The following is a 19,390-nucleotide window of genomic DNA, read 5'->3' on the forward strand; positions in this document are numbered from 1 at the left end:
TTCATAAGCAGTGGGAACGGACTAATGGATGATTGGGACAGGTCTATTAGCACAACTAATTCCTGTTCATAATCATGAAATTGAACGTACAACAGTCTTCGATGGAACTGGTAGCTTTCGTTCCGGAGACAATGAGCACGAAAACCAGTCGCCTACTTAGAATCCAGAGTGGTCGAGATCCACGCGAACACTTGAAACACAGAATTAATCTCATTACATCCGAGAACAATATTTGCACATTACACGAACTAAAAGCGATACAGGCCCGGAGTTGCCTGTAGAGTTTCAATAAACAGGACACTCCAGACGATTAAAATTTTCTGCGTTCTGTAGTTTAATAAACACACAACAGAGTCTAAGCAGAGAATTGAACCGCGCCGAACGGAAGTACGCGTTACCAAAGTTCTCGAGTGGCAGCTATTAACAATGGAACAGAAATAACTGCGAAAACCAATAATTGATGAAAAGTTTGCGAGGTCGCGGCATCGAAAGAGCGAATTTGTCGATCACTGAAGTCCTAATAGTGAAATGGGTTACGTTCGTCGTCTGTATGGTTCGGGAGCCAATCAGTGGTAGTCCCTCGGAAGAGTTGGGCATTAATCGATTAAAATTTTAATCAAGATTGATTGATTAATGTGTACGATTAAAAAAGGTAATCATTGAAAAATCGACGATTGATTCAATCGATTGACGAAGTTAATCGTCAATCGTTGACTAAAAAACAAATACGATTAATAAGCAATTAACGACTAAACTAGGTGATTAATTGTTAATTAAATTTTGATTAAATTTTGATTAAATTTTTGCTCAACTCTGTCCCTCAGTACGAGAACTGAGATAATTAAGTCTTCGGGGTGAATTGTTAGGGTGATTAGAGAATTTATATTAACAATTTTTAGAACTACAACAATTTCTATGTGTCATATCTTGTGGAAAACATACGTATACGGATCACGTCAAATTTTAACCACATCGTAATTTTCAAGTAAAATCTACTCTGTGCTCAAAATGTTAAGGGATATTGGTTTTTTCACATAGCCATAACAATAACACGTCAATCTCTATACCAGACTTTGTTTTGAATGCAACGTCGAAACGCAGAAAATTTTACGAACGTATGTGGATGAAATATTTAGTTTATAAAATGGGTAACAGAGTTAAAAAACACAGTGGCCTGAGAGCCAGCTTTGCAAGTCAGAATATTTGCAAAATCGATTCCTAAAACAATCTACACTCAGTAAATAAGTCTCCATACATCCTTTAAAACAGAATAACTTTTTTATAATTATACCAAATGACCTGATGTTTTTTTGTAATCAATTAGAAGCATTGGTTTACTGAATGACATGCAAAAAAAAATTTTCTAAAAATTACAATTTACAAGGCTGCATGCAAAAATAAAAAAAGGCACTTTTTGAAACTTTTTTATTTGGGCCCTTAATAAAAATTTAAAATATATGTTTTGTAGATATATAGTATTTACACAGTTGCTGAAAATTTCATCGAAATCGATTGACATACACACGAGCTACAAGCGGTTAACAATTGTGGAAATACGATTTTTGATCAGTTTCTGCTTAAATTCACAGAATCGTACATCTTTCGATGCGTGTCGTTTTTTCTTGCGTCAACCGATTTCTATGAAATTTTCAACATGTGTATAACTAACACAGATCTACAAAACATACATTTCAAATTTTCATTAGGGACCCAAATAAAAAAGTTTTAAAAAATGCTTTTTCTATTTTTGCATGTAACCTGATCCAATTGTAATTTTTTGAAAATCTTTTTTGCATATCATCTAGTAAACCAATGCTTCTAATGGCTCACAAATAATCAGATCTCTCGTTTGGTACAATTATAAAGAAGTTATTCTGTTTTAGAGGGTGTACGGAGACTTATTTTACTGAGTGTAATTCATTATGACCAAAAATGCTGTTTTCTTTACAGTCAACAATTTTTTATAATTCGCAATTTGTTGACAATTTTTCGCCACGTCTCGAAGAGTGACAACTTCACAAACGAAAAGTAGCGCAAAATTGAAAATGGCACCTCCTAATGGAAAACCCTTTATTTCGTGGTGGAGCCAGAAATTAAAAGTATTTAAAAACGTGAATATATAAAATACTTTCAATTTATTTTCTGTATATAGTGAATGAATAATGCAGTTCCGTGCAAATAATGTAAACAATTTCGCATGAAAATGCAATTGGAGGAAGGTTCAGTGTTCCGCATCCTCGGCGGCCACTTTCACGGTCGAGCACTGTCTGGCTTGACACGACGTCTTCCCCTTTAAACCGTATCAACAAGGCTTACCGCAGATAGAATCAGACGGCAGTCGATGGCAGGGACTATCACGCGGTGCTCGGCACCGTCATCTATTTCGGTGGTAGTTTCCGGCAGTCGCGATGGCATTTCCGTCTCAAAGTACACGCCACGAGAAACCGCAGGCCTACCGTATGAGGCGGCAGACAGGATTGTTCGCATACCGGAACTGACGTGCCATATATGATCCCTCGAGCCATCCACGTGGATCGTTGATCGTTGAATTCACACGTCGGAGAGTGCTCGCTGTACTTGTTACACGCGATTGTCTCGTCGACGATCAAAATAAAAACGGACCGTCGCGACGGCGAACGTTCCACTCGCGAAAAAGGTGCGACGCCGTTGGCGATAAAACTCTGCTATATTATTTTCAAGAAATTTTGAACTCTTATTTAAAAAAAAAATAATTTATGGGATTGCAGCGATATATAAAAAGGCGGTTTTGCTTTCTATATATTTTTTGTTGTATATCTTTTATTTTTAAAAAATGTGATATTTCGCTTGGTGACTTTATATTTTATTTTGTACAATTATCTGAAAATTATACATATATCTTTCGTTTCAGGAAACATTTGTGCCCATAGAAGTTTAATAAGATACGTAACTGTTAGGTATTTTAAAAAATGCATTCTCGTGTGGAGGAGATATTTTAGAATTTTTATTCTTATTAAAAAAGGCTTCAACATCACATAGAACGATACAACCTCGTTCCTGATCATAGCACACAATTTAGTAATTTTTAAAAAATTATTTAAGAATGAGAAATATATGTTTCGTTTAAGGAAATATTTGGGCCCATAGAATTTTAATAAGAAACGTTGCTTTTAGGTATTTTATAATATAAAAATGTAATTTCGTGGAACAGATATTTTAGAATTGGTATTGTTATCAAAAGATTCTTCAGGATCAATCTCGTAATTTTTTAAGGAAATATTTGTGCCCATAGAATTTTTATAAGAAACGTCACACTTAGGTATTTAAAAGAAATGTATTTTCGTGTGGAAGAAATATTTTAGAATCTTGATTGTTATTAAAAAAGGCTTCAAGATCACAGACAACCTCGTTTCTGATCATATCAATCTAGTAATTGCGATCGAAGGGCCGCACGAAGGAACAACGACGAATTTAGCTGCAGAAGGCGCTGGAAAGGGACAACTTCACTTGAGAGAAATAACTTCATCGAAGAAAGCAAGCGTACAAGAGATAGAGACAGGAACGAAGGAGGAGAATGTGTATTCGATCCGGCAAGTATTTTCAAATTGGAAGCGCGGCGGGGATTTCAAAGGCTGCCGCGAAATGAAATTCCACAGCAGATACTTCCTTCGGCTAATTTGTCTATTATTGCGTCGTCGTCGCTGGTCTCGGCGAACACGTGCGCTCGACAAATGTCTCCTTTTAACGTAATATGCTTTCAGCGACGTCCTCTAATAATTGGACGAAAAATAGAATTAGTACCGGCCCGGGTACGGGGCGCACTTATATCAAGCGAATGGGAGCGACGTCTCCGGACCGAACGGATTTGCCGGAGAGGAAACACTTGGCCAATTAATGGCGAGTTTAATTTCTTAGTAGTAAATTTGTTGGCCAGGGAGGAGTTTAAATTTCGCGGGGCTCTTGAACGTTTATGGATAATTGGAAAAATGAAAGAATGCGGTGCGGCGAGCAAACTGCTCTAATAAACGACGATGTCACACGCGCGGTTACCAAAACATATTTTCCAACTATTTTAGAAATAACATTCTCTGAATATTTTCAACATTACATTTACTGCAGTACACAATTCATTATAAGTAGACTGTGGATCTTTTTTTTTTTATAAATATTCTATGTGGTTTTTTTACCACGCTTACATTCGCTTGCCGAGTTGTTGTTGTATGCGTCAAATCTTGTAATCGAATTTTAAACCACTTCCTGATGAGCTGGAGACTTTAAACTTTAAACATAGCTCAGGACTGGATGACAATGCAATATTAGAAAATAAATTTTTAAAAAACTGTTATGTGCAATGCAAATTCATAGTAGTGTTTCAAGAAAGAAAATGGCGTGGTCAAGCAAGAGAAATATTAGGGGATTACAATTATTAATTAAATCAATGCGGTGTTTGTTTCTAGACTTACTAGAAAATGAACTGCATACATTGATCATGCGCGAATTCTTTTGTCTTCCGAACTACCAAAGAGTTAACGAACGGAGAGTGAATATGTACCCTCTGACAAAGGCCAGAGGAACGCGGAACGCGATCCGTGACATTATATCGACGTTTCCGGGCAGGAGGCGTTGCCGTGTGATCTTACCGGCTTAGTCGGCGATGTCAATAAAGCCTGTGAACATTCAGAATTGACAACACTCGACTTTCTATGTCCCGCGCTGACGGCCACCCTGACAACGCGCCGCTAATTAGCCAGCTCGTAATCATTGCAACGATCAATCCCGAGTTTCACGACACACCGACCAACACCGGCGTCCGCAGAATTCTTGTCGAGGTTCCCGCATGAATCATGTCGGATTCGCTCCACGGATTTATGGACACGGTGAAAATATAGCGTGCGGAAAAATATTATCGAGCTCGCCAATAAGTCCGTTTCCGTTTTCCTAAAAGAAAATAAAATGCTGTTCATTTTTTTGTGGACTTCTCTAAACAATTATGTTTGTGCCATTTTTTGCATGTTTTGAATTTTTAAACATTTCAAACCACATGTGAAAATACAGCACGCGGAAAAATATTATCGAGCTCGCCAATAAGTCCGTTTCCGTTTTCCTGAAAGAAAATGAAAAGCTGTTCATTTCTTTGTGGACTTCTCTAAACAATTATGTTTGTGCCATTTTTTGCATGTTTTGAATTTTGAAACATTTCAATCCATATGTGAAAATATAGCGTGCGGAAAAATATTATCGAGCTCGTCAATAAGTCCGTTTTCCTAAAAGAAAATAAAATGCTGTTCATTCTTTTGTGGACTTCTCTAAACAATTATGTTTGTGCCATTTTTTGCATGTTTTGAATTTTGAAACATTTCAATCCACATGTGAAAATATAGCGTGCGGAAAAATATTATCGAGCTCGTCAATAAGTCCGTTTTCCTAAAAGAAAATAAAATGCTGTTCATTTTTTTGTGGACTTCTCTAAACAATTATGTTTGTGCCATTTTTTGCATGTTTTGAATTTTGAAACATTTCAATCCACATGTGAAAATATAGCGTGCGGAAAAATATTATCGAGCTCGTCAATAAGTCCGTTTTCCTAAAAGAAAATAAAATGCTGTTCATTTCTTTGTGGACTTCTCTAAACAATTATGTTTGTGCCATTTTTTGCATGTTTTGAATTTTGAAACATTTCAATCCACATGTGAAAATACAGCGCGCGGAAAAATATTATCGAGCTCGCCAATAAGTCCGTTTCCGTTTTCCTGAAAGAAAATAGAATGCTGTTCATTTCTTTGTGGACTTGTCTAATCAATTCTGTTTGTGCCATTTTTCGCATGTTTTGAATTTTTAAACATTTCAATCCACATGTGAAAATACAGCGCGCGGAAAAATATTATCGAGCTCGCCAATAAGTCCGTTTCCGTTTTCCTGAAAGAAAATAAAATGCTGTTCATTTCTTTGTGGACTTGTCTAATCAATTCTGTTTGTGCCATTTTTTGCATGTTTTGAATTTTGAAACATTTCAAACCACATGTGAAAATACAGCGCGCGGAAAAATATTATCGAGCTCGCCAATAAGTCCGTTTCCGTTTTCCTGAAAGAAAATAAAATGCTGTTCATTTTTTTATGGACTTCTCTAAACAATTATGTTTGTGCCATTTTTCGCATGTTTTAAATTTTGAATTATTTCAATCCACATGTGAAAATACAGCGCGCGGTAAAATATTATCGAGCTCGCCAATAAGTCCAGCTATGTTTTCCTGGAAGAAAATAAAATGCTGTTCATTTCTTTTTTTGTGGACTTGTCTAATCAATTATGTTTGTGCCATTTTTTGTGTATTTAAAATTTTTCAACTACGAGTAAAATTGTGAGTACAACTATGTCTGTATTTGTTTGTTTACAATGTAACATTCTGTTGTAAACATGTTTCTATCTAAGTTGAAGTTTAGTAAATATGTTTTTTTTTTAGTTTTGTGTCATGCTATAGGGATTCATGATGTATGTATGTATAATGCTTGTAGTTCTGACAACTATGATCATGCTTTAGGATAATGAGCTAAATCCTTAATGGAGGGTAACTTTATTTAGGAACTTTATCAAAATAAATTGACGAGAATATTCATGCGTTATGAATATGCAAATCAAAATCTGCTTAATCACTTGAAATTTATAACAAATATGTTTGGCGTAATTTATACTTCTAAAGCTCGAATGTAGTCCTAGAATAAATTACGGGGATCATTTTATTGAGCACTTGTGTGAGATTTTCTTCACGTTATAATGTAGTTCTAAGTGAATCTTGAAGTATTTAATTAGTTTCCAACTGCTGACGGGGTAAAACGCTAAAAGTAGTTCGGTTTCGTGAGAAATAACTTGAGAGGGGAAATTAAATAATAATGTGAACTAATTCATCTAACATCTTAAAAAACTTAGATTGTTTGCTCCTTCTTTTAAAAAGTTAGTCTTTAAAGAGTGAACTTGTGGTCAATAATACAGGTAAATAAATAAAATAAAAATATTTTTCTTTTTCCAAAGAGAATATTCATATATAATTATCTTGTTCAGCTTCCTAAGAAAAATATTTCCCATAGTTCAGAAAATTTTCTAAAAACGAGACCCCATAACTTTATCCCTGCACATATAGCCAAATAAATTAAATAAAAATATTTTTCTTTTTCCAAAGAGAATATTCATATATAATTATTTTGTTCAGTTTTCTAAGAAAAATATTTCCCATAGTTCAGCAAATTTTCTAAAAACGAGACCCCTTAACTTTATCCCTGTACATACAGTCAAAACTAAATTAAATGAAAATATTTTTCTATGTCCAAAGAAGATTTCCACATATTCTAGTATTTTTATTCAGCCGAAGGAAAGTATTTCCCATATTTTCGAAAACTTGTTACATTGACAAATTTTTATCAAAAACCGGAGAATAGGAGTAATTTCTAATGAGTAATGTTTGCTTGTGCTCGATCGCGGCTCAGAATTTATGTAAAAAACTAGGTCCCTGTATGCGCCAGCACTATATCAATATTATTTAAATTCCGCTCAATGTACAGAAAATTTTCGCACAGCGGAACGCGGTTCCAGACATTCAATAAATCTCTATCCCATTCATTGCACCGGTACACGCGTCCCCACAAAACAACTCGGCAGATTTACTCTCGGGCGCGAATATTTACAAAAGCCCGAGTTTCGAGAATGGGATCAGCCCTCTTTTTAATTCAATCTCCGGCAGACTACTCCAGCCTCATTCCCACACGATCGAACGAAATTAACGTTGCCGCCGCGGCCCCCCTTTTATTTTAACCAACGATCTACATATAATGCATTTCGGTATAACAAACCGGTGCTCGCCCGATGAAATTCTTTAAAGGCTCGAATCTACGCAGCCGAGGCCCGTGAAATAAAACGCGGCGGAGCGATCCGTCGTGAAACCAATTCCAACCCCGGTTATAAAGGATCAATTATTCAACGCGGGTACGTTTACAGGGAGCACACCGAAGTGACAACCGCCGATTTCCCTACAACTTTCCTCAGAAAGAAATTCTCACTTCAAACACATTCACCGATCTTATTAACCCATTTCCGTACGATTACTTTACAGTAGTACGTGGATATTTTCTTAATTACGATCACCCAAAAATAGTTACGAAGCCATTAATGCTAGATCTATACAGATAGGAAGTATGTCTGGCTATGACCGAACTTTTCTACTGGCGTTGAAGACACCGGGTATTATTAACACTGTGTTTACGGGGCAGTAAAAGTGACTATCTCCCAAACAATTTTATTATCCTGTAGCTACACCACTTACGATAACATCCAAATGTACTCTTCTGTAAACAAAAATGTTTTCACAAATTGGTGATTATTGATGTTACCTTAATATTACCATGACATCTTGGTATACATGCTGTTAAAAGTTGTGATTTGGCTTTTCACGATTTGAAATAACCGCCAAATATCGATTGGTTATGTCGATCGATGATCTGATTGGTTCGTTTCTATCGGTTTCACGTTTGCCTCAGTAGCTTGTGTAACGACATGAGAACAGCACGTGTTTCGTTGTTTCAATTTCAATTTAACTAAAATAATTTCATTAAGCAAGCGATTAACAAAATACACAATTTTGACATTCAATGTTTAATTTAGTGATGAATTTAGTGAACACTAGTTTTTTTGTTTAATAATTCACAGACGCAGTTGTTAGTTTTCTTGAAAATGATCTACACATAGATCGAAACGTCGAAAATTTAATCTATTTGCAAAATTGCTTTTGATGTAAAATCAGATCAAACCAGTGCGCCGAGAGCGTTAGTACATCGTTTATTTTTCCCCAAAATGTTCGGGTATTCCAAAAAATGTTCGAATATTCCCGAGAATGTTCGGGATTTTTTAAAATGCTGTGATTCGAAAACGTGTCTTGTTTTCTTGAATATGATTATAGCGTTAGATGTATCTAAATAAAACATCGAGTTTTATTTAACTTGCTAGTTTATAGTAACTAGACAGCGGATGTTTATGCAAATACATATTTGTATAGAAAGTAGATAAAGGGACCTGGACAGAAATTTACGTTGTCTGCAGAGGATTTTGAAAGTACAGTTTGTAATGAATAACCATTAACATTATGTTTACTGTTTTTGCGATGACAACTGTACGCGTGGACTTCATTTTACACGATATTTCGTAAAACGAAATTAAATAGAAGCCCCTGTAGCATAGATAAAAACTAAAAAACGATATTAAAAGATTCTGTACAGTATCAGAAATCTCGAATAAAATCACGGGAAACCCGAACAACACAGGGAAGCCTGAAAAAATTCTCGGGAAACCCGAACATTTCCCGTCCCGTTCCCGTTCCCGGGATTCGGGAATTCGCGGGCAGTATTTATTCATATTTTTAGCAATTTTTATCACAATATAAAAATTCAAAATAATGTTATAAACAGAACTTGTGAAAATGATTCATTATTTCAATGAATGTAAAGCAGGATTAAGAAGTTAAATTTGTGTTGTTTCAATTTTAGAAGATTGCTAGGGTGACATGAATATACAGAGTGGGACGCCAGTTCCTCATGGAAGGCCTCGGACTTCAAGATGCCACGCAACCCATTATTCACATGATATCACCGAGCTCCACCTATGCAAATAAATGCATTTCATTCGACTGATTAAACGGCTTTCGGACTGCGTACACGCTCGCGTTGTTTTACAAACGAACGTTGACGCTTCAAAGTCAACTCGTCACGATCATGCTCGCAGCTTGATACGGGGATGAAGGGCTGAAGCGGATCCGTGTACTCGGTACACGGAACTACGGTGTACGGAGTCGTAACGAGCCCGTATCTACGTGATCCTGATGCGAGCAACGCTGCTTCACACGCGCCATTTTTGTGCCGGATAACTCACGGGTGTTCCGTTCAAGTGCATTTGGACAACTCGCCTTTAACCCTCCCGGCTCTGATGAAAAGTGTACAGGGTTCTACCAGATAGTACATCGATTTGAAAAATGTACCATCTCGATTTGCTCATAAACTACTTGTATAAAAAAATTCTTCTATTTGTATCAGTACTTCTGTTCCGGTGAAAACGGACCTTTACATGTATATTATAATTTTCCTCTATTATATTCTTTAAAATGATTCACGTAATATAATATAATTGTTTAGATTATAAGTAATGTACATGGACAATGCAAATATGTATCAATGTATCTACAATGAATAAATAAAGACATTGTAATAAAAAAGAATAGCTGCGTTATAATTATTGAACCTTTAATTTCATCCGAACGTCTGACCTATCCTTGAGTTGTACTACTGAATTTCGTGCCACCTCCTTCGATATCATGTCCTCTTAATACAAAATTCAGTTTCCGGTGTTTTTAAAATTTTCGAGCGTCTGACTTGTCGTTGAGTTATACTACTGAATTTCGAATACCTCCTTCGATATCATGTTTTCCTAATACAAAACGTAATTCTCGAGATTTTCGAAAATTTTCTCCAATTTTCGGCCGTCTGACTTGTCGTTGAGTTGTACTACTGAATTTCGTGCCACCTCCTTCAATATCATGTTTTCCTAATACAAAACTTAATTTTCGAGATTTTCGAAAATTTTCGAAAAGTTTTGGCCGTCTGACTTGTCGTTGAGTTACACTATTGAATTTCGTGCCACCTCCTTCAATATCATGTTCTCCTAATACAAATTCAATTTTTCGAGATTTTTGCCAATTTTCGACCGTCTGACTTGTCGTTGAGTTATACTACTGAATTTCGAATACCTCCTTCGATATCATGTTTTCCTAATACAAAACATAATTCTCGAGATTTTCGAAAATTTTCTCCAATTTTCGGCCGTCTGACTTATCGTTGAGTTGTACTACTGAATTTCGTGCCACCTCCTTCAATATCATGTTTTCCTAATACAAAACTTAATTTTCGAGATTTTCGAAAATTTTCGAAAAGTTTTGGCCGTCTGACTTGTCGTTGAGTTACACTACTGAATTTCGTGCCACCTCCTTCAATATCATGTTCTCCTAATACAAATTCAATTTTGCGAGATTTTTGCCAATTTTTCGACCGTCTGACTTGTCGTTGAGTTACACTACTGAATTTCGTGCCACCTCCTTCAATATCATGTTCTCCTAATACAAATTCAATTTTGCGAGATTTTTGCCAATTTTCGACCGTCTGACTTGTCGTTGAGTTATACTACTGAATTACGAATACCTCCTTCGATATCATGTTTTCCTAATACAAAACTTAATTCTCGAGATTTTCGAAAATTTTCTCCAATTTTCGGCCGTCTGACTTATCGTTGAGTTGTACTACTGAATTTCGTGCCACCTCCTTCAATATCATGTTTTCCTAATACAAAACTTAATATTCGAGATTTTCGAAAATTTTCGAAAAGTTTCGGCCGTCTGACTTGTCGTTGAGTTACACTACTGAATTTCGTGCCACCTCCTTCAATATCATGTTCTCCTAATACAAATTCAATTTTTCGAGATTTTTGCCAATTTTCGACCGTCTGACTTGTCGTTGAGTTACACTACTGAATTTCGTGCCACCTCCTTCAATATCATGTTCTCCTAATACAAATTCAATTTTTCGAGATTTTTGCCAATTTTCGACCGTCTGACTTGTCGTTGAGTTATACTACTGAATTTCGAATACCTCCTTCGATATCATGTTTTCCTAATACAAAACTTAATTCTCGAGATTTTCGAAAATTTTCTCCAATTTTCGGCCGTCTGACTTATCGTTGAGTTGCACTACTGAATTTCGTGCCACCTCCTTCAATATCATGTTTTCCTAATACAAAACTTAATTTTCGAGATTTTCGAAAATTTTTACCAATTTTCGACCGTCTGACTTGTCGTTGCCTTGTACTACTGAATTTAGTGCCACCTCCTTCGATATCATGTTTTCCTAATACAAAACTTAATTTTCGAGATTTTCGAAAGTTTTCTCCAATTTTCGGCCGTCTGACTTATCGTCGAGTTGTACTACTGAATTTCGAATACCTCCTTCGACATCATGTTCTCCTAATACTTTCTCAATTTTCGAGGTTTCCGAAAATTTTCGAAAATCTCGAAAAACTGAGAAAGTATTAGGAGAACATGATACAGAAGGAGATGGCACGAATTTCAGTAGTGCAACTCAACGACAAGTCAAATGGCCGAATGTACAAATATCAATCTAATTCTAAAATCAAATATTCGTGTAGAAGGGTGGTTAAAAAAGAACACACTAACTGGTTGTAACTTATATTCTTTATTTTTGACAAAAGACATTACAATATTAAACGTGTATTTATTTATTTATTTATTTCGTGGTGAAATGAGATGAAGGAATGCGTTGATATAGTTACATTGATGCTTTGATGTTGTTACGAATGCGTTGATGTTGGTACGAATGCGTTGACGTAGGTACGAATGCGTTAACGTAGGTACCAATGCGTAGCTGATAACTGTGCCCCGAGTCCTAGACAGAAAAGCCGATAAGATTCAATGTCTCTACAGATCTTAATACTTAAACATCAAGTCCAAGCATATATCATAAAAAAATTAAATAGCTAACCACATTCTTTACACATTCACGATAAATTTTATACGAACATCCTGTGCCAATACTTCAGTTGGCATGCATTAAAAAATCATTAAAGTACCCATTTAAGTGTCGTTTAACCCAAGCATTCAACGATGCAAAACAGATATTCTTCGTGATTGGATCCCTTCATTACCTCGAGTATTCCAGTTTATTCATCGACTCACTCGCTCGCAGAGATGCGAGGCGGTTCCCGGAAGAGAGTATATAGTCGGGCTTCTTCACCGTACTCGTCACTTGCAAAATTACGTGAGCCGGGCGTTATGCAAAACTATAGAAAACTAATCATGAACATTCACCGGCAGTTCAGCTGCGTTCGGACAAAACCGGGCGGCGGTAATGCCACGTCGGGAACTCGTCGTCGTCATAACGGTGGGGGAGGCGAATGGTTCACGACGTTCCGGGGATCGGTCGAGTGGATGTTGAGCGAGGCGTTGTTGCCACAAGAAACAGCCAGAAAGAAAACCCCGTGGCGCGGGTGATGTTCTCGAAAAGCTGTGGTAGCGCTCGTTGAAATGCAAGCTCTTTTATGACGCGCCACTGGGCTTACACGTGCGCGCCGCTCGTTAACTCGGCCATCAGTTTCACGCATGGCGCCGCAAAAAAGCATGACGACAGCACCAAACGTACCCAACTCCCACGCTGTTGACTTTCGCCAACGCCATAGACCCCCATCTCCCCCCCCCCCCGCCACCTCGCTTTATCCCCACCTACTTTTTTTTACCACGATCCCCACAGCCGCCGTTGTCCATCCTTTCATTCCCCTGACTTTTCAATTTATACCCTTTTGCATTAGGTTTTCGCACACGCGGCTGCGAATCCGACAATCCTTCGATCCCGAATTCGCAATTGTCCGGCTAGTCGGAGCGATTCGGTCGACAAACAGGGAAACGTTTAATATCGTGTCCATTGTACGGGACGACAAACGACGCAGAATTGATCGGAATTGAAAAGACGTTCGAATACCGCCGTAAAAGTAGTAAGGACTGCGCGGATGATGTTGGACAATGCCATATGCCCTTCTATGGGACTCTCGGAATATCCGCCCGAGATAATTAGCGATCCGTAGGATGCGGAACTCTGTTCACTTGTGACGTGTACATAGCCGAGTTCATTTGAAACGGGGATCGGAGAACGAAAATGTTTGGAATAGATCTCGGTACAATAAATATTATAAAAGTAGATACTTTTACTCATTTCAGTGGTACAGAGCTTGGCAAATAAACTGCTTGTTTGAAAGAAATAATTGGATTGATATTTAAATCGGCATGCGGAGTGACTAATTGACTAATCATGTTCAATCAACGCTTCTTTCGATCCTTACCCCACAGATTTTCAATTGAAAAAAAGTTAATTTTCGTAAAATTATTCGAAAAAAAATATCCTCTAAAAATATACTGTAGTAATCTGATCTCGGCTCGGGTATATCGGTGTGAACCACTACTAATGCGAGGCGGAGAGTCGCAGTCGTCGGCACAGTTCAAAGGCCCGTGCGTCCTCACAATGTAACACCAATATTTAATCTTTCTTATTATTAATTATTTCTTTATGAAACTTTCATCAATATATTCGTGGCACTTTTCTGATTAAAAAAAAAGTCCAAACACGATATAATTTCAACTGTATTTACTGGTTTAATTGACTATGAACCTATGGGAAAGAAAGAGACGCGGAGAGATCTTTACACGCGCTGTCCTTCTCTACGTTCGACTCGGCCTTTGAAGCCCAAAAAAATATAGCTACCCGTCTACGCGCGACGCAACCGAATCCCCCGAGGCTTTTGCGTCGTGAGAGACATTACTGTAAAAGAGTAAAACTTGTCCGAATCTAAAAATTGTTTAAAAATACTGCATATTTACATCGTGTATGGTAGTAACGTCACAGTTTTTTTAAATAATTCTTTATATTGTGCATTCATTGTTACATGGAACAAAAATATTCTAATCTTTAATTTACAATATTTCAGAACCGGTAACAATTTTATGTTTCCCAGTCGATCAATTATCATGGACCACCATGATTTATGACACAGTAAAACAATACAATTGGTGTTTTGAATATCATTATGATATTCTCATTTGGAATAATTAACGATCGCCGCGCGACCGAACGACGCATTATCAACGTGCATGTTAAATGGTTTGCAACACTAGACTTGAGTGATGAATAATTCACACTGTTGAAACTAGAATAAGAATCCACTACAATCACCGCGTAATGTTTCAGTCTCGTTGAGAGAACCGCAGCACAAACATACTCTGCCAATGAATTGCGGCCGGTGGGCAGCACAATCGTACGTGTGTAGATTCCAGATTATGTATACATATTGCGTAATACATACATAATGACGAGCGGCGAACCGTGTAAATGCCTCCACGGGGTATCGGGTATTTTCGAATTCAGGATGGGACATGTTGACAGGAAATTTCATCTTTGTTGCAGGGTTGCTCAGGCTACAGCAAATATACCAAGGCCTGAAACCGGGGAACGAGTCGTTTCAGGTGGAGACCGTCAAACGGATACAGAACATGTCCGAAGCGATTGATTTTCTGCGCAGCTTGGAAGAGCTTAATCGGTATGTGAAAGCAATTACAAAATTTCATAACTCTATAATTCAAAATATTATAATCTTTTAATTCAAAATATTATAATTTTCTAATTCAAAATTTTATGATCTTATGATTCATACAATTGTTTAATTTATGTAATATTTATACTGGATGAAAGGTGTTCCTTATTTTTATTCTATAAAATATTGAAGGAATTCTTCAATCTCCAAATCAGTGAAGAATTTATTTATGAAACAATTTTTCAAGTGTTTGCGTAGAGGTTTTAATCCATAGCACTCCTGAGATAAAAATGGGTCCTTCTACATAGACAAAATAAGAAAATATTTCAGTATAACATTTTTTCATCCGAAACTTCGTTCTCGAGAAAATCGAGTTTGAAAATGCAGCGAATATGCGTGCTATTATTATAGATAGGGATCGTCACGCGTCTGACCATGGCCGACCTGTTCTACTTGCTGGTCTTTAAACTCGATTTTCTCGTGAACGAGGCGTCGAGCGAAAAAATGTTGTCCCATCTTTTCTATTTATTTTCATATGTAGAATCTCTGTCCGGTTGTACTACGATTTTTATTACTATAGTGTTGAAGATCAAAAATATTCGTCTCCTCGTCATTCATGGTCCCTGGGGACTAGAAATTCGGTGAAGAAATGAGAAACGTTAATAATAACGTTAATAATAAATATTAATAATAAAATGAGAGGTTTTTTCCAACGGGATAACAGAACGTTTCTGCGAAAACGTCTCCGGTATACTTCGGCACCATAGCGATTCTTTTTCGGCCGGTGAGTTCTGTTCGCATTCGTATAGTCTGACGGATCACGCTTTTGTGGGATTACGAGTGGCCACCGCATATCTCGGCTGCAATTTACCGCCGGCTACGCGTTCCCACGACCCAGGTAATCAACAACCAGCACTGACAATGAGCCCGAATAGAATGAACATTGTAGTTACCGAAAACAAAATGTAACCAGTGCAAATTCCAAAACGTCACACAAGCGTGTTCGGTCATGAGTAAAATCGTATTGATCGGCAATTTAACTTCGACGAACGTCGATAACTTCGAAGTGGGAGTAAACGTAAATAATTGAATTTTTATTAGGTGCTGTATTAAGAAATTCATTGCAGCCAAACTAAATTATAAATTAATATATTAATTGTCATATTATAGATAAAATTATAATATTCACACTCTGTTGTGTTTCGACAATTTGCACATACCATAAATACATAAAAATCCACAGTTCAATAATTAAAATATTTTATCAAATGTAAGGAATCACCTTTATGAAATATGTCTTCAAACGACAACGTATAAAGTTGTATAAAATTGTTTTTACTGTCTTTGATTAATCGGCTAGTGTCTGAACGTCACGTATGTATTCTAAGACAGTGCTCCCCAAACCTTTTTATCGCCGCGGACCGGTCAACGTTTGATAATTTTACCGCGGCCCGCTGCGCTGGGAGGGGGGGACGTTGATTGTTTATATTTTAGATTGTTTTGATTTAATGATTTTAATTTAATTGTATTTAATGTTCCTTGGGCGGCCCGGTACCATTTGGTTGGACCGGGGGTTGGGGACCACTGTTCTAAGACATTTTCCACAAAATAGTACTAAGACATTTTCCACAAAATAATACTAGCTTCATATTGAAAAATTATTTAAATGATCGGTTCGGTAAATATATTGTAAGAAATGGATTGTTATTGTTTGCAGATGGAGTAACAAGTACGTAGTCCTCGACTGCCCTACCGACATGGCAAAGGATATCGTAGTGAATCACGTGAGGGACGTCACTCTGGGAAAACGAACGTATCACTATTTGCTGAGTGGTCTGGTAAGTGCTCCTCGAGTGAATGAAATTCCCGGACTCGATCGATATCGACGACACGTTTGACTTTTGTACAACGATCCAAGAACCTTCGGGACAATTAGAAAGCTTGAGTATACACTTGAAATGTACGAACAGTACCTATACTATAAGTATTTGAACATGCATAAAATTATTAACAGCTGCTTATTTGAAGGGGATGCTGTGACAAGCAGGCACGCAAGTACACTTCAGAGCAAAAAATAAACTTTTACACTGAACATGAAACCTATTGTTTGAATAAAACGATTTAAAAATATTTCTATATTTCAAGTACTCCCTCTGTCCCATAATAATATTAGTCAGTTATGTTACAACATAATGTTGTAGCTTTAGTAATTCTACTCCACCTGTCTGACACGAGGCGATCTTACTCCACTTGAAACTTGTTTACATTTCAATAAACACTCCCATGGTAAAATTGGCGCTTTATGAAGCTTCTCTTCAGTCTTAGGGTGGATTTATAGTGGAGCTGCGAGCATCGATGATAGCGGTGCGGTGAAAACAATCCAACATTCGTGACAACATTTCGACACATACTAATGAAAAAGTACATATGTTATTTTCTTTGTTTTTCTTTCTTTTTCGCCGCACAGCTCACCTCGCTGCTCCACTATAAATCCACACTTATGGTTTACAAATAATTAGACTTTGTCTAATGTTGCAGCTCAAAATTGCGAAGCCTTCAATCAAAATTAATGTTTCACGACATATGTCATTTGTTTTGACACATCTTTCAATTGTTAGGTTAACCGAATTATTACGAATTATAACTAATTTTCTAATTTCATCCGCTGATCGAAATCAATTGTTTCGTTTCAGTTGAATATCAACCTATTGTAAAAGTAAGATGAAAATAAAACAAGTTATGCTGGAAGCAATGAAGAACGATGGCTCCAATGATTTTAAGCTCACGCTACAGGATCCTACCAACAAGTTTAAATTGCAGTAACGAAATTATTGGAAAATCCAGAAACAATCTGAACACTCAAAGTAAAAATTAGGAGCAATATTTTTAATTTATTGTTTAATGTAATCTAACTTTTGATAATAAATGTTGCGTTCTACGTTTATTTTCTTTTGCTACTATTATTATGGGACAAATTACATTCATCAACTGCTTACTATTAGGTTGGCAAATAAGTTCGCGACCTCCACATTTTCTCAAACAAAGTCATTTATATAAATTCAGAGCTTTTCAATGATATACAGTTCAAAAGGAATGGTCACTGAATGAGGTTATAATGATACAATCAAAGAATTACGGAACAAAAGTTCGCGAATTTAGTTGCCAACCTAATATTATTATGGAACAGAGGAAGTAGTATTTTACGCACACAGCACGGAACCAGAAAATGGACGTTTGCGAAAAAGTTGCACGGTTCGCGGGATCGAGATCGGAACAAATCGCCTAATCCCCGGTAAACCTTCGACAAGGGAACGTTTTTGGCACTGGTAGAAGCATTATGGCGTCCGTAAACTACCACTCGCTCCTTTGTTTCTACGGACGTCCGAGTGGAAGCACTCGAACGCGTTGAAGTACCGCCAATGCTTTCTTACGTTGCCCTTTTCCGTGGCAGTACAAGCACGCTGTTTCCGTGTAATCAGATAATGGACGACCGATGGGAAAGCGAGGTGATCGAGTACGGAGCCATCAACATCACTGGTTTTCGCATCGTGGACACCACTCGACCGTACGTCAAAGATTTCTTGGCCGGTTGGCATCGCCGCGACTCCGCGACGACCCAAGGAGCAGGTCGCGAATCTATTTCCGTACGTATGCCCCCTCGTTCGCTCTCTTTTTCCCCACGACAAAATTTTCCCACAGAGAAACCGTCGCTCCTCCCTCCGCAAAATTTTCTTCGACGAAATTGTCTCCCCCACCCCGGCACTTTTCTGCGAACTTCGCCGACAGAATCATCTCCTCTTCTCTTCGAAACTCACCGGCAAGATATTACCCCCCACCACCCTCTCCCCACCTTCCAATAACTTTTCTTTGCCTCGGTTAATGTCTGTCACCCTGTACTACCACCTCACCATGGAAACCACCCATCCGCGGCTTCGCGCCAACCATCAACCACTGACACAAGTTTTTGCCTTGACATTAGAAATAATACATAGGTGGTAATATGTAACTATGCGTTAATAAGTGTTATTTTAAAAACGCTGTTTTTTTTTAATAATTTTATCAACCACGTGTCGAAGACACAACTCTAATCTCCTCATATACAAAGTACTGCGAAATTTAAAATGAGATTCCTTGATGGAAGACCCTTTATATTTAAGCACAACTTACATCAATTTCTTTTTAAATATATTTTTAGTGGCACTGTACCTATAGATATTACCTTGTTTTATTTAGTTA

The 19,390-nt window shown here is 37.3% G+C and overlaps 1 protein-coding gene across 6 annotated transcripts in view; it reads left to right on the forward strand.

The window, feature by feature from the left end:
* The window catches only part of Glurib (Glutamate receptor IB), a 383,859-nt gene that overhangs the window by 324,546 nt on the left and 39,923 nt on the right, over nt 1-19,390 (forward strand). For all 6 annotated transcript variants that reach the window (XM_076442547.1, XM_076442544.1, XM_076442545.1 and 3 more), the window contains 3 exons: nt 15,028-15,160; nt 16,872-16,992; nt 18,634-18,798. In XM_076442547.1, the coding sequence (XP_076298662.1) occupies nt 15,028-15,160; nt 16,872-16,992; nt 18,634-18,798 (419 nt within the window). The remainder of the gene's footprint in view (nt 1-15,027; nt 15,161-16,871; nt 16,993-18,633; nt 18,799-19,390) is intronic.

This window comes from Lasioglossum baleicum, chromosome 18 (assembly GCF_051020765.1).
Source record: "Lasioglossum baleicum chromosome 18, iyLasBale1, whole genome shotgun sequence".
Classification (NCBI taxonomy): Eukaryota; Metazoa; Arthropoda; class Insecta; order Hymenoptera; family Halictidae; genus Lasioglossum; species Lasioglossum baleicum.